This window comes from Anarhichas minor, unplaced genomic scaffold, assembly GCF_050575085.1.
Source record: "Anarhichas minor isolate MPS153535 unplaced genomic scaffold, ASM5057508v1 ptg000051l, whole genome shotgun sequence".
Lineage (NCBI taxonomy): Eukaryota > Metazoa > Chordata > Actinopteri > Perciformes > Anarhichadidae > Anarhichas > Anarhichas minor.
The window spans coordinates 3,225,340-3,239,476 of NW_027466497.1; the positions used below are offsets into that span (position 1 = coordinate 3,225,340).

At 40.4% G+C, this 14,137-nt stretch overlaps 1 protein-coding gene across 1 annotated transcript; it reads right to left on the reverse strand.

Annotated features, from left to right (window-relative positions):
- Positions 1 to 612: 612 nt before the first annotated feature.
- Positions 613 to 8,984, reverse strand: LOC142971947 (protein lin-28 homolog A-like). The gene is made up of 4 exons (XM_076112701.1): positions 8,954 to 8,984; positions 7,782 to 7,939; positions 4,679 to 4,857; positions 613 to 850 (listed from the first exon to the last, which is right to left on the reverse strand). The coding sequence occupies exons 1-4, from the start codon at positions 8,982 to 8,984 to the stop codon at positions 613 to 615; spliced, it is 606 nt and encodes a 201-aa protein (XP_075968816.1).
- Positions 8,985 to 14,137: the final 5,153 nt, after the last annotated feature.

Here is a 14,137-nt window from a genome sequence, read left to right on the forward strand (position 1 = left end):
AATGTTTGATTATCGATTTACAACAAAGTATTGGGGATGCTTTTTTTTGAGAATTATATTTTACTTATGTTGTAAGAAGAATTAAGTCATCATTTTGAAAAGAAAATGGCTTATTTTTACGAGAAAAAAAAAAGAAGTGTAATGGTAATGTAATATTTGTCATATTACATATGGGAAAAAAATGTTAAGTATTACTACGAGATGTTTGCTACAACTTTTCACGCTATTTGTGACTTTTATATTTTTGACTTCTCAAAATTATACGATTTTTATTCCCCTCGCGGTCGGCGACCCTAATACTCTGTGGTGTCACTTGACCTGCAAACCAAACCCACATATCAGAGAGTTGTAAAGCAGCAAGATTTTAGTATTTTGTAAGTAAGTCTGATTGTTTCATTCTAAAGCTAAAACACTTATCCGAGGCAGAAAAACAACGTAGAAAGAAAAGTAAAAGTTGTCAAAGTGGACATGTCTGCCAGCGCTCTATTGAACAACGCATCACATCAGCAACACAGTGATGACTCCTACTTTGCCGCTCAATAAATATAACCTGAGGTAGCTCTTTCTATAAGCAGTGTTCCAGTGAAAAACCTCGCAGTTTCCCTCGATCGCTCACTCAGACTTTTCAGAGACGAAGTCCTGGCTCTGCTCCTCTTCCTCGTCCCTCTGTGCGGTTCCCTGAGAGCCTGGAGACGAATGCTGCAGCTGCTGCTGCTGCTGCTGCTGCTGTGCTTTGACCGGACAGCTGGCCACCATGTGGGAAACACTCTGACAAAAATGGCACTTTTTGGGCTGAGGGGGCAGCTGACACTCTTTGGCATGGTGGCCGGGTCCTCCACAGTTGTAGCATCTAAAATGAACAGAAGACAGGAAATGACCTCAGAGGGGTTTAATTTGATGAATTAACGTCATTATTCTCCAGAAATACGTTTCTTGTCATTTCTGTTTGACATTTTACTCATATTAAGGTGTTACTGTGAATAGAGGTCAAGAACTGCAACAGGCTTAAGCTGTTGAGAAAAACTGTAAACAAAAAGGATTTTACTGGATGTTAAATGTTAAATATTAGTTCCAAGAATACTGTAAGATTACATTGAACGCACATTGTAATCAATTAATAATCATTTATTTGTATTATTTCAATTATGCATGTAATAGCTATGACAAGTAGCGGATTTTGAATCTGAACAAAAATAATAAAATTCCATCTGCAGTGAAGTGATTAAATCCCACCATGAGAGGGCAGCACACCCCAACATTGGTTTCAGATCCCTCTGTCTCCATGCATCCACATTACCTGCAGTACCAGAGGTGGGCAGCTGCTAAGGGATTTGGCCAAATTGATCTTCGTGCCTCAAGGGATTGTATAAGAGATATTTTGACAACCAAACTTCAAACTGGCTTTATTGTTCTATACCAATCAAGATTAAAAAAAGGTGGAGCTTGGCACTTGTTCCTTCACTGTGATCTTTGAGCTCCACTGTGCAGGATGACGTACGTGCAGAGTTTGTGTTCACATTCACCTGCTGCAGGGGGAAGTGTATCTGTGCTCACCTGAAATCTCAGTTGAACACCTGAACTGGATTTTTTAATGTTAAGAAGGTGAACTATTTAACTGAACTTTTTGTGAAGAATCCATATCAAATACGAATTATTGTTCAAAGCAAATTATTTTACATGTCTTAAATCAGTGATTCTCAACTGGTGGGTCACACTCAAGTTTTTAATCGGCCGAGCTGCACGGCCAGAATCTGCAACTTTATTGCTCACACTGTACGGATCAATTGTTCGGCAGCGTGGAGCTCAAACAGATAATACGACGTTGCGATCCTCAATCTGCATAAAACAGCTGATCGGGCAAAAAGTCTCAACTACTAAAATGAGTCGTGTGCGACCAATTTGGGGCTGAAATCTGCACAGTGTCTGCTCATCTTCACCGAGGCACCTCAAGTAACAGAGCCATCATTAACGTGATTAATTGCACCTGTGCTTTTTCTGTCCGGTGTGTAAAAGGCACTCACTCATTTCTAATTGCAGTTTAAAGACACATTTCTTAGACAAAAACAAGATATGATCATATTCACACATTAGGATGACACTGAAAGTCAGCAGATGATAACATAAAATGACCATCCGGCCATAATTCGGCAGGTCAAAGCATGTATGAATCTCCACACACAACAAGCTGCTATGATTAAACCCAACACTCCTGCAACCATCTTGATGTGTATTGTTATCAGTAAATCAATGCTGAGAAAGCTAATGATCAGCAGCTAAGTGAAATCCTGTTGGTGAATTCATTAAGGCAGGATAAGTAAGGCGAGTGAGGCTCAAGTACTGTGTCGTGTGACACAAAGAGACACTGGCCACTTAAATAAAGGAGCAAAACCCATTGATTTTTTTTGCGGACAATCTGGTTTTACTACAGGCCCTGGCTTTTCCCCTTTTGCTCTCCATCTGCAGATGAACAAGTAATTAAAAGCAAACAGAGCAAGGGGCATTACACTGTGACAAAGTATGTCTCAGGCAAGTTTCATGTCTCTTTATATTGCTTTAATACTTGTGCAGAAATACATGGAAACTGAGCACATTTAATATAACACGCTACAGCAACCTTTGGACAGCAGCATGGACAGAAGTGTAACTTCAACAAACTGAAACTGTGGAAACTGTTAGTAAAAATGATTATATCTGATGTACTATACAGGTAAATCAAAATATCACCTCCTAGTGTACTTATAATGCTCTGATATCCTCTTCTCTTGTCTCTTCTGCTTCTCTTTTGTCAACAAATCCCATTAAGACCATGACTAACAATACTTAAATCTTTAACGCTGCATTCATTCACGCATTAGCAAACTATTGGCTGTTCCACTAATATGAGAAATAACTGTGTTTTTTGCTGCTAAACGCTCCACTATGTTCACCAGCTAACTCTAGCCCCTTTTCACACACGCACTGCTACCCCGAATCTATCTGGACATTACCCACAGGAGGTGTATGTGAGAGCGCAAATGTCCAGATCATTCGAACCGAACATCAAACGAAATTTACACTGCCAGCTTCTTAGTGCAAAGTCTGTGTTGTGTCCCATTGGTTGTGAATAGAGCTGTTCATTATCCAGAGAATTCACAGCAAGTAAATGGGCGTGTTGATGACGTTTCTGTCATGTGGCAAAACCAGAGGAAAACAAACCCATGAAGAAGATGGGTCTTTTACATGAAGTTGACAGGTTATTAATAGTTTTTATACAGGAATCAAGCTCTATTGCACAGAGGAAGAAGATATATCAAGCTTTGATGCACACAATACTTGTCAGTAGATACATTCGTTGTCGGTGTGTCTTTTAAAGTCAGTCGGTGATACAGAGTGATGAGACCCAGACCGAGCCCTGCACCATCTCACAGCTAACCACCACTTCCTTCCTCTCCTCCCCCCTCCTCCCTGCCCCCCATCAGGGCTCAGTATTGATCAGCGTGGCCACGAGGGCGGGAGAGGGAGCTCCTTTGTTTCAATACAACTGTGACCTCTGAACCCTGACCCCCTCCTCCCACCCTCCCCTCCACCTCATTTGCACACCACATCCCATTGTTGCTATGGCAATGGTGACCTCTGACCTCTCCCAGGCACCTACATCTGTTATCAATTAAATGGATAGGATTCTTTCCTCTGCTGAATACTACATTTATGTTTGGGAGAAAAGAGGAAACATGTGAATGCAATCAAACCTATAGCGGGTATTTAAGGACAGGAAGTTGTTGGGATTATTTTCATCACTGCTTACTAATGAAGTTCAACTATAAAAGATGCTATCGCATTAATAACCTTGTTGGATCTTAAGGCCTACAATCTGCAAATCAAACTATAAGCTTTAACTGACACATTTGTGTTTTGGAACCAGTGAAAAGAAGAAAGTAGGAACGTCTGAATGCAATCAAATCCGAGAGGTATTGAAAGATAGGAGGATGTGGGATTCATTTTATCACTGCCAGCCATAATTAATATGCTCTAATCTAAAAGATGCTATCAAATTAATAGCCTCGCTGGATCTTAATTACCCAAACATGCTTCAAAGACAAACAGAGCAATTGCAAATAAATGACAGTTTCCTCCAGTAGAGTTCATTTGCAGGTTCGTGAAATGAATTAGTGTTTTGTAATAAAGGAATAAACTTTGAACTGATGAAGCTACCCTGTGGCCGGCACAGAAGCCAAAAGACGGAGCGCTGAGAGGTCAAACAATCTATTGATCCAGCTCAGCCTGCTGCTGCTCAAAGAGACGACGTTTAGCCAGCAAGATACTTTCTTTGTTTTTTATTTAGCATAACTTTCAGCTCAAGATTATGAACTTTGAAGTATTTCTGAGTAATCTCTGTCTTTGCTGAATCCTGCGTGTCATTTTGGGACATCCTGTCTCATTAAAGAAGCAACCTGAATATTTTGAGACATTTTGGTTATTTGCTCTCTTTCTGAGAGTGTGATGGGAAGATTGATACCACTATTTTGGCACTTGCGTCAGGACCTGGTTAGCCTAGCTTAGCATAAAGATTGAAAGCAGGGGGAAAACAGTTCTAAAGTTCTAAATGATGTGCGGCATAGTGTAATGTAGACAGTACAAAGCAAGCATAGTTCTCAAAACGTTGACGTGTTTTGGTACCATATGCATAGACTGGACTTACCTATCACCCTTGGAACGTCGTTTCTGGGCACTCTTCGGTCTCCTCTCGCTGCCCAGACATGGAGCTCCGTTGGGCCCGGAAACCCGGAGAGACTCCAGCCCTTTAGATGATTTCTTAAAGGTGAACTCAACAGCCTCGCCTTCTCTGAGGCTGCGGAAGCCCTCCATGTGCAGTTTGCTCTGTCAACGAGAGAGAGGGAGAGGGTCAGAGTTAAACGACCTATAGAGCCCATAGGGTGGATGAGTATACAAGGGATTTAAGTCAACTCCTGAACCTCATAAACAACTATGAATAACTGGAATCAAAGCTCTCATGTCAGAATTGGGAGCGCAGGTGTGCTGAGATGAGAAAGTAGGCATTGTTTAACTTCTCACATGCTCTCCTTTTCATTCTTCACACAACTACTTCTTTCAAGTTTTGCACGTAAAATCAAGTGCAGCACCATGAATGCCTTTGTAGATGGACTGTCCCAAAGTGTGCCCCATTGTCCATCCATTTCTCTGATTATTGGGCCTCTCCCTTCTATATGACGACAGGTACAAGCAGGCTCGTACATTTATTTTGTCATCATTTACTTATAGTTTACCTGTACTGATGCAGCTTTTTGTTCGCCATTTGGCAGTTTTTTTGCAAGTTATAAGTTAACTTGTTGGGCAGTTTAAATATAAATACATTTATTTAGGGGATAGAGGTGATATTTAATCTTAAAAGAAATTCAGGTTTTGGTCCTTACAAGACAAAGAAGCAGCTTACTTAAACTGACCACACACTTAAATGTTGCATTAATAGAAACGTGTAGCCGCTGTCCGAATCCTCAGCTCTCTCGTAAAAATCCAATCCTGTTGACGGCCCTGTTTAAACATCAATGCTTTCAAACACCCCTCCTCCCCTCGCGCGTCTCCAACCCAACCTCCAAAGCTTTCCAATTGTAGTGGTAAATAGAGGGAAGGATGAACTACCACACAGTGAACATGCCAAACACCAGCAGTAATATGACTTCCTCTTCTTGAATTTGAATGTAACATCAAATATATTCAAACTCCATAAAACAATGTCTCTAAGTAAATACAGTTTTAATGTAAACATCACTTCCTTTGTTGTCTCAGTATGACCTGCTGCTATGTTGCTATATTGCTCTGTCAATTTTGAGCTCACATATTAATGTAGTTCATGTTTTCGTGCGGTATTTTCAAATGGAAGTCTCAATTTTCCTGAACAGTTTTGTGCTCGTCCTGAGATTATTTCCCATTCTGGTTCCACCTTGGTGCAAAGCACTCACTGCTGTGGTATTCCTGCGCTGCACTTCCCAGAAATCCAATGTAAATCAAACAAAGTCAGCAGCAGGGTGGTGGCAGAGAAGGCTCGAAACATTATAGAGCTTAAGAACACAAAAGCAAATCGATAAAAAAAAAAACGCCATTAAAGGAAGAAAACATTTTCTAGCATATATCCATCCACCACCGAGCAATGAAAGTAGTCTGTAGTAGTATGCAGCAGCCACAAGCCGACCAGCAATGAGCCTTAATGGTCATTTGTTGCTTAATACACATTAAAGCTGCTGCTGGAAGAGCTGGAGGAAATATAGAATGTAAACCTGCTGATCAGTATGATGACCACAGCTGTGAAAGGCTCTGCTGACTGCACTTTACATGGGAATTAGACCAAAGCTGCTTTCAGCTCAGAGGACAATATGTCTTTATTTTTTCTTTTATACATCTGCTGTGTTTCCTGAGGATAAAAAAACTACACGGAAGAAATTGTAATTAAAAAATGAATAAATAAATTTGGAAAAAAACAGAAGAACTGGATATTTAACACGAGCAGTTAAAAAGGAAATTAAATCTTGTTTTTTGCACTGTACACATGGATTCTTCTTGGCATATCAATGTAAAAAAACGTCTATTTCTGCTCAAAACAAGCAGTATAAGCCTCAGTTAGGTCAAATTGTAGTTTTTAAATATGCTGGGAGGGACGGTTATATCAGAATAACTTCAACTAAGGCCTTAAGCTTTGTCTTTTAGTTTCTGCATGTATCATTTGCTTCAAACATGCTGTGTTACCAATAAGTTGGCCATACATTTTGACTTAGAAAATTGATCACAAACTACCAATCTACCTTAATGGGATTTGTTCAAATTTGGCTTACAATACTTAAGTGCTCATAACAACAAAACCAGACAACAGTCTCCCACTAGAATAAACCTCGGCACATCAACGATTCACTGAGGCCCAAAACAAGCATGTGAAGGGCCCTTATCCCCTCTCTTTCATCGGATGATTTACAGCAACACAGGGGCAAGTAACCCGAGGAGAGGTCTCGACCAAAAGGCTCCACATGGGAGGTGGGACTGAAACTTAGGTTTGGGTGGGCTCCCTGATGCTTTCATGACTTTATAACAGGAAGCAGGGCTGGATGGGGAGAAGAATGAGCCTTATTGTTATATCTGCTTTAGCCTCTAACCCCTTTTAAATAGAAATGTTTGAGCTCAACACCTTTGAGGTTCCACAGCAGATATCCGTCTGGGAGGTGAAGGGAGCGGGGGAGTGGCAGCATTTAGTCGGGCATGGCCGACTTTAAGATGTGTTAATCTCCAGGTAATTTTACACAAAAACACATCACGTGTCTTACACTCTTCTTATGAGCTGATTTTGCGTGATAATTCCTGACTTAAATCCAGAAAGATGACACTGAAGTGCAGTTTCCAAAACAAAAGAAAAGCAGTACATATTCGCATTTAAGAAACTGTAACCAGAGAATGTTAGTTACCATGAAAATACCTTGTTATAACATGAAAATACCTTATTATAACACAACAATATCTTGTTAAAACATTAGAATATTGTTATTAGGTGAAAATCTTGGTATAACGTCAAAATATCTTGTTATTACATGAAATGTCTTGTTGTCAGTATCTTGTTATTACATGATGGTACCTTATCATAATGTGAAAATGTTATTTTGAATGTCTGAGCACCACTTCAGGGCCCAGCTTTTCTGGTTATTCTCAGGAAAATCTGAATATAAGGTGGTTTAGCCAATTATGAAATAAACCTGAAATGTGTGACACGTGAGATGTGACACGCAGCAGCAGCAGCGTCTCACCTGGTGGACGAACACGTCCAGCGGGTCCTCCAGAGGAGCTCCGTCCCTGTTGCTCATGGACAGGAAGCCGAAGCCCATCCGCAGGTTGAACCACTTGCACACGCCGCTGCCCCGGGACAGACCCGCGTCCTCCTCCTCGCTCCGCGGACAGCCCGCTGCTGCACAGAAAATACAGAGATTGTTGGTCAGAAAGCCTGATAAACGGCAGCAAAGTGAAACCCAAGAAGGGCCGCGTGCGTCTGACGTGTTGCGTAATGGCCCGAGAAAACAACACAGCAACAATGTTCTCAGATGATTACGATGGGAGATGCGTTGTAATACGGCTGCAGCTAATGTTCATTTTCATATCAATTAGTCTGCAGGTTTTTTACACAATTATTAATGAACAAGTCCATAAAATGTCAGAAAACAATGGTCAAAGGCTTAACACGATTTCCCGAAGCCCATACGCCATATTCAAATGTGTTGACCGAGTAAAAGTCCCAAAAACATTTTACTATTACAACATATTTTTCAAACATTGCCCACATAATGCATAAAAAAGGATGTAATCGATTATTTCCAGTCGATTTCTTCGCCTTTATTTTACTTTTCTTGTTCAACTTTATTACTACACCCACAATTGCTAACACATGATGAACTGGGGGTGATTAACCCACTACTGACATGGAACCAAACAGAGTAGCCTTTAAAAATATGAGGAAATCCACCATCCACCAATCATTAATCAAGTATAGTTGTTTCAGTCAAAAGTAACGATGCTGATAGTATTTTGATCGCTGTATGATATCATTTGACAAATTTCCCCTTGGGGATGAATAAAGTATATATCTAATCTAATCTAATCTAATACAATATTTATATATATTGTGAATATTCTCACTCGTTTTACAATAACAGAAAACAATATATAAAATGTCTAAATATTTTTAAATAAGCCTCGATGCACGTGCACGTATCTATACTCACCAACAGACCTTCGAAATAAAATGTATCTTCCTTCTTCTCTGACAACATTAAAATTCGTAAAAAGCCATTTCTTTATGGAAGCGAATTATTACAATCCAGCTGTTTCTATTTCTCCAAGGCTTCTCAAACAAAGAGAGAAATTAATTTCCAAACAACATTAATTAAAAGCTGGATTTCTCAGTAAACGTTTGTTTGTGGTCTACCTGTGAAACTCGGATTGGAAGCAGAGCCCATCCCGCCGCTCTCTGCTGCTTTAAAGAGCACCGAGCTGCTGTCCACTTCTTATACCTCCATTCCACCTCCACATTAGAACACGCATACCCCCACCCCCACCCTAGTCACCAAGTCTTGGCAGCACTTCTGGAGAGATGTTTCTGAATAGACAGTCCCCTTTAGAAAGGAAAGAAGAAGACAATGCAAGACGAAGAAAAGCTTCCCCTTTCATCTCCGTTCTATTCATCCTCCTTCCTTCCATCAGAGCATCCATACCTTCTGCCATGGTGGGAGGTTTCCTCGGCCTCCTGCAGAAAACAGCTCCGGCCCACAAAATATCAGACGGAATGAGTTAAATGCATGCTTGACATCCGTGCACGTTCTCTCCGTGATGATTGTGTGTGCGTGTGTCAGTGTGTGTAATCCTCCAGGAGAACGAATGCCTTCTGCCTGCTCCCTTCTTGCACAATATGCAGAAACCCCCTTGACCCTCCTACCTCCAGTAACCCCCACCACACACACACACACACACACACACACACACACACACACACACACACAACCACCTTTTCGGTCAAGTCCACGTGATTTCCAGTCGCAGATAAATCACACATGTTCAATAAGATAGGGAGGCAAAACAATTGACAAAATGACCAATCAGGGCTTTGGACGATTCAGCTTAGTGTTGCACCCTAGGGCCTAGAAAGATATTACCCCGCCCACTGCCACCCTCCATCGCACTCTTACACACACACACACACACACACACACACACACACACACACACACACACACACACACACACACTCACACACACACACACACACACACACACACACACACACACACACACACACACACACACACATATAATAAAATCCATCTGCAAAGCATTTTGCAGCTACTGTTCAGATTAAAAGATGGTGTTTCCATTCCATTTTCATAAATCTAATCCACATTTTTATCTCAAGGTATACTATTTACAAATGATGTGGCAATATAAGCACAGGAAATATAAGAACAAGCCAAAAAATAGGTTAGCCTGTTCGAAATATACAATGAGATTTTAGAGATTTTGGGAGAAGCTTCTGATTCCTGCACAACCCACACAAAATGTTGTACTTCATAAATGCAATGCATGTAATTGTAATACGTAAGACCTACAATGATGCCTTACTTATATACATTTTTATAATAATATACTGTGATGAATGAATACATTAATGGTTTGTAATATTTTAAGTTTGAAGGGCTTTTTATAACTAAAATGAAAGCCATGTGTTCTTTTACACCTGGTGAAAATTCAGGCGTGACTTTTGTCAATTTGAAGGTGTTTTTAAAGAAAACCTTAAACCGTGCAGATAGTCCATTAAACACCCATAATATATTGCCAGCCATTGAATTATGCGTTGATTGCGTAACTGAATTTGGACCTAGTTGGGAATCTTTTATTTTTTATTTTTGAGGAATGGTTTTTAGGTTTTTTTAATGCTATTTTTGTAAATCTAAAGGGGTTCCTAATCCTTAAAAAATACGTGAATTCCTGCGGGAAGCCCATTAAAAAAGCCTTAATAAATAAATAAATACCTTGAATAACACATTTCTTCTGTAAATGTAGTGGGAAGTCATGTATCAATTAAAGTCAGCTACATTTTAAGGGTTTTATTTTGGGCCTTTTGAGAACCCCAAATAACACTTTAAATTGATCATTGATGAATTAGTGAAATATTCATGTTTGAAATTCATATTTAGATTAAGGAGTCATGTACTACATGAATGTAGTTTCAGAGCTTACAATATAAGGAGTTTTAAAGAGGGTTCTCAAATACACAGACAAATGAGTGTAGTGAAGTATTCGACATATTTGTCACCCAGCTGCCATCTTCGAGGAAACTTTGGTCCTGAATGTTCTGTAGATGATCCGGATGGATTTGTTGCTGATGAAATGAAGCTTCTTGCATTGTCTCCGCTGAGGTGATTCACATCCACCTGTTACAAGCTTGTTGAAAAACATACAGTGGCCCATTGGAGTCATTCCCCCACATTCATTAATAAATAATTGGTCGCTCTCAAGTTGCTGTACAGCACCACAAACCTGATCTTATCACCTCTGAGTCATGGAACTTCCTGTAATGACACACACACCCACACACACATACACACACATCAGGAATAAAATATGTGAAGAGATAATGAGCTGAAGTCGGCAGTTTTTCTGACTTTCCTGTGGAAAGAAATGCATCTTATTGTCTGCACATTTTGCGTGTGTGCGAGGTGTTGCCTGATGAAAACAAATGACTACCTCCATTCATGCGTTAGTCTAATAGTCCAGAGGCGCTCTGAAAGTCGCCATGGAAATGGAAAGGCCCAGCGGCTGCTGCACCACAAAACAGGCCACCCTAAGGTGACCGGGGTCACCCAGAGGGGCTTGTGGGAACAAAGCCTTGGCACGCGCTTGTTCAACAGCCATCGCTGAATCAACACACACACACACACACACACAAAGTTGCCTCTCACTAACAGACAGTGAAAGTATTTGAATACATATAAAAGTACCGCTAAGACGCTGCAGTATTTATGCTGTGAATGTAATGCTGTAAGATTTAAATGACTGTGTGAGCCCCTGTGTGTTGCAGAGGGGGGAAATAAGCAGCAGCCCCACGGGAAGCCTGTCAGCTCACCTTTCACCCCTCCTCCAGAGGGAAATCAATCAATAAACCTGATCGATAACAAATCTATAACGTGCTGCCATGTTGTGACAGATATCCCTCCCACAACGAGCCTCTAGGTAGGAGAGGCTGCCGCGGGCCACCTCGGGGCAGCAATGACAGGCTGAAGCCTTCTTTGACAAAGGAACCTGTCCGTTAAAGGAGTATGACCAGATTTTTTTAGGGGCATTGTTACTTTGGTTGAATCTACTATCAAGTGAAACAGAAAACAGATTCATTTTCATCATATGTCAATGTGGAGGACATTTGCAAAGCTACAATGTGTGTGATTTTTATGTGTTTACAGCATATTTCAAATGACCGATGGCATAAATTCAAACAATTCTGATGGAAATGTGTGCAGTCTATGTGTTGCCGTCAGCTCATTTATCTCAGATCTGAGGGAACATGCATTCTCTCTTTCAGTGTCCCTTCTGACACCACCAGATGGCACCAATGTCAATTTGTTTTTTTATCATACACTTAAAACTTAAAGGGAAAAAAGGAACATTTTGAGGAAATACTGCATTTGCTGTGGACTATTTTCAGCGGTGGATTAATCCACATTTGCTGCAGCAGGACGTTGTGTGTGGGAAGTAAACTACAGTGTGTGTGTGTGTGTGTTCATGGTGATGAAAGAACATGTTCAGTGCAACAGTGTGGCTCATTAATGTGATTTTAATAGTTTTAGGACAATAATGGAGCTCTATGGCACTGAGGAATTAGATATATCAGGATTTGGGTACACAAACAAGTCATTGTTGGCTTTGTTCTTATTTGTGTTTTATTTTTTTGTGACAATAAGAAAAGTATAGAATATCTCAAGGAGTTTCAAGGAGGGTTAATATTTTACATTACGTTGAGGGGAAAATAAAGAAAGCTCCATTCTTAGTGTTTGATGCAAAAGGTTCATAAAAGCGTATGGTGACAGGGCCATGCATGAGATGACAATACATGTAAATCCTCATAAATAGCCTTCGTCACACAACGGGTAGTTAGGTTAGTTTCAGCACTAACGGCTCCACCAACAAAACAAACGTTTCCTTTTGTGACATTTTCTGCAATGTTATGCCGAACGACAAAGTCTTCACAGGATAAATCATTTACATTTTTAGGAAAGAACCATTGTTGATAAATGCCTGAAGCCATTGAATTTCCTTTGAAAGATTTGGCATGAAGCTGATTATTGATAATGGACAATTTTCCATGCAAATCTATAGGACACCTTGGAGTGGCTCACTGTCATATTCTCTTATTTCTACAAAAAGATAAAAGATATGTAAAAAATAAATTGCATATACTGTAGGTATAGTGGCCATGTCAAATGTATATATGTTATTTAAGCACGGATATGGATTAAGCATAGATTAATTGGAAAAGATAATGGCAAACCAATCTCTTAACTTAATGGCGACAACCACCAATTATTACAATAATAAATGAAATGATATTATCAGATGTCATTGGGATGCACCTGTCTTCCAAGCATTGTGCTGATGAACAATGACGCCATACACAGACTACAGATTGGTGAAGGCGAGAAGATTTATTTAGGTAATCAATGGGGGACGGTGAAGGAGTGCAGACCAGGCTGGAAGAGGGAGAGTGACGTGGGCAAGGCCGAGGTTAAACGAGGTGAACCTGAAGCACAAGAGAAAAGGCAGTTACTCAGAAAGAGTGGAGAAGCCAGAAGCAGCTGACTACCATAGTCGTGTAGAAGCAACAGTATGGCCCTGAATGGGAGAGGTGTCGGGGTAGATCTGCAGGAGGTGATGTGTTGATTGCAGCCAGGTGAGCAGAGAGCTGACGAGCAGATTGATGGCAGCCGTGTAGGGACCCATGAACCAGTGAGAGAGAACACACACACACACACACACACACACACAGAGGGAAAACGGGGTCATGGAAGACGTGTGAGGAGTGGGGAACACAAGGAAACATAAGGGTTAAGACAAGGGGTAACATAAAGTATATATTAATTCGTGGTCAACCTCTTTTCACAACCTATTCCTTTTAGAAATGATGGTTGTGTCATATGTAATTCAACTTATAACTCAATTGATTTAAAGGATAGACTGTGCCTGTTGATATATACACAATGGACCACTTAATTGTCCTGTATAAATTGCAAAGCCGCGAGATTGATGGCTGGGACTGTGTGGGTGACTGTATGTTTTCTCGTCTTTCTCATCTTTATTTTTTCCTCTTAGTTTTTTCTCACTTTATTATATTTGATAAGTGATTTTTCTTTATGCAAAAAAACATCCATGTCAGAGCAACACAGGGTCTCTCCTGTGTAATCTATTCATCTCTAGATAAATGGGTGACATGTGGACATGGATAATACTCCACTCTCAAAGACTGTTGGGAGATAATGGCCATCCGTAGTGCACTAATACACCCACAATCACGAGTGTTCTAGAAAGCACTACTTTATCTTTGCCACTAGATGTCACCTTAAGCATG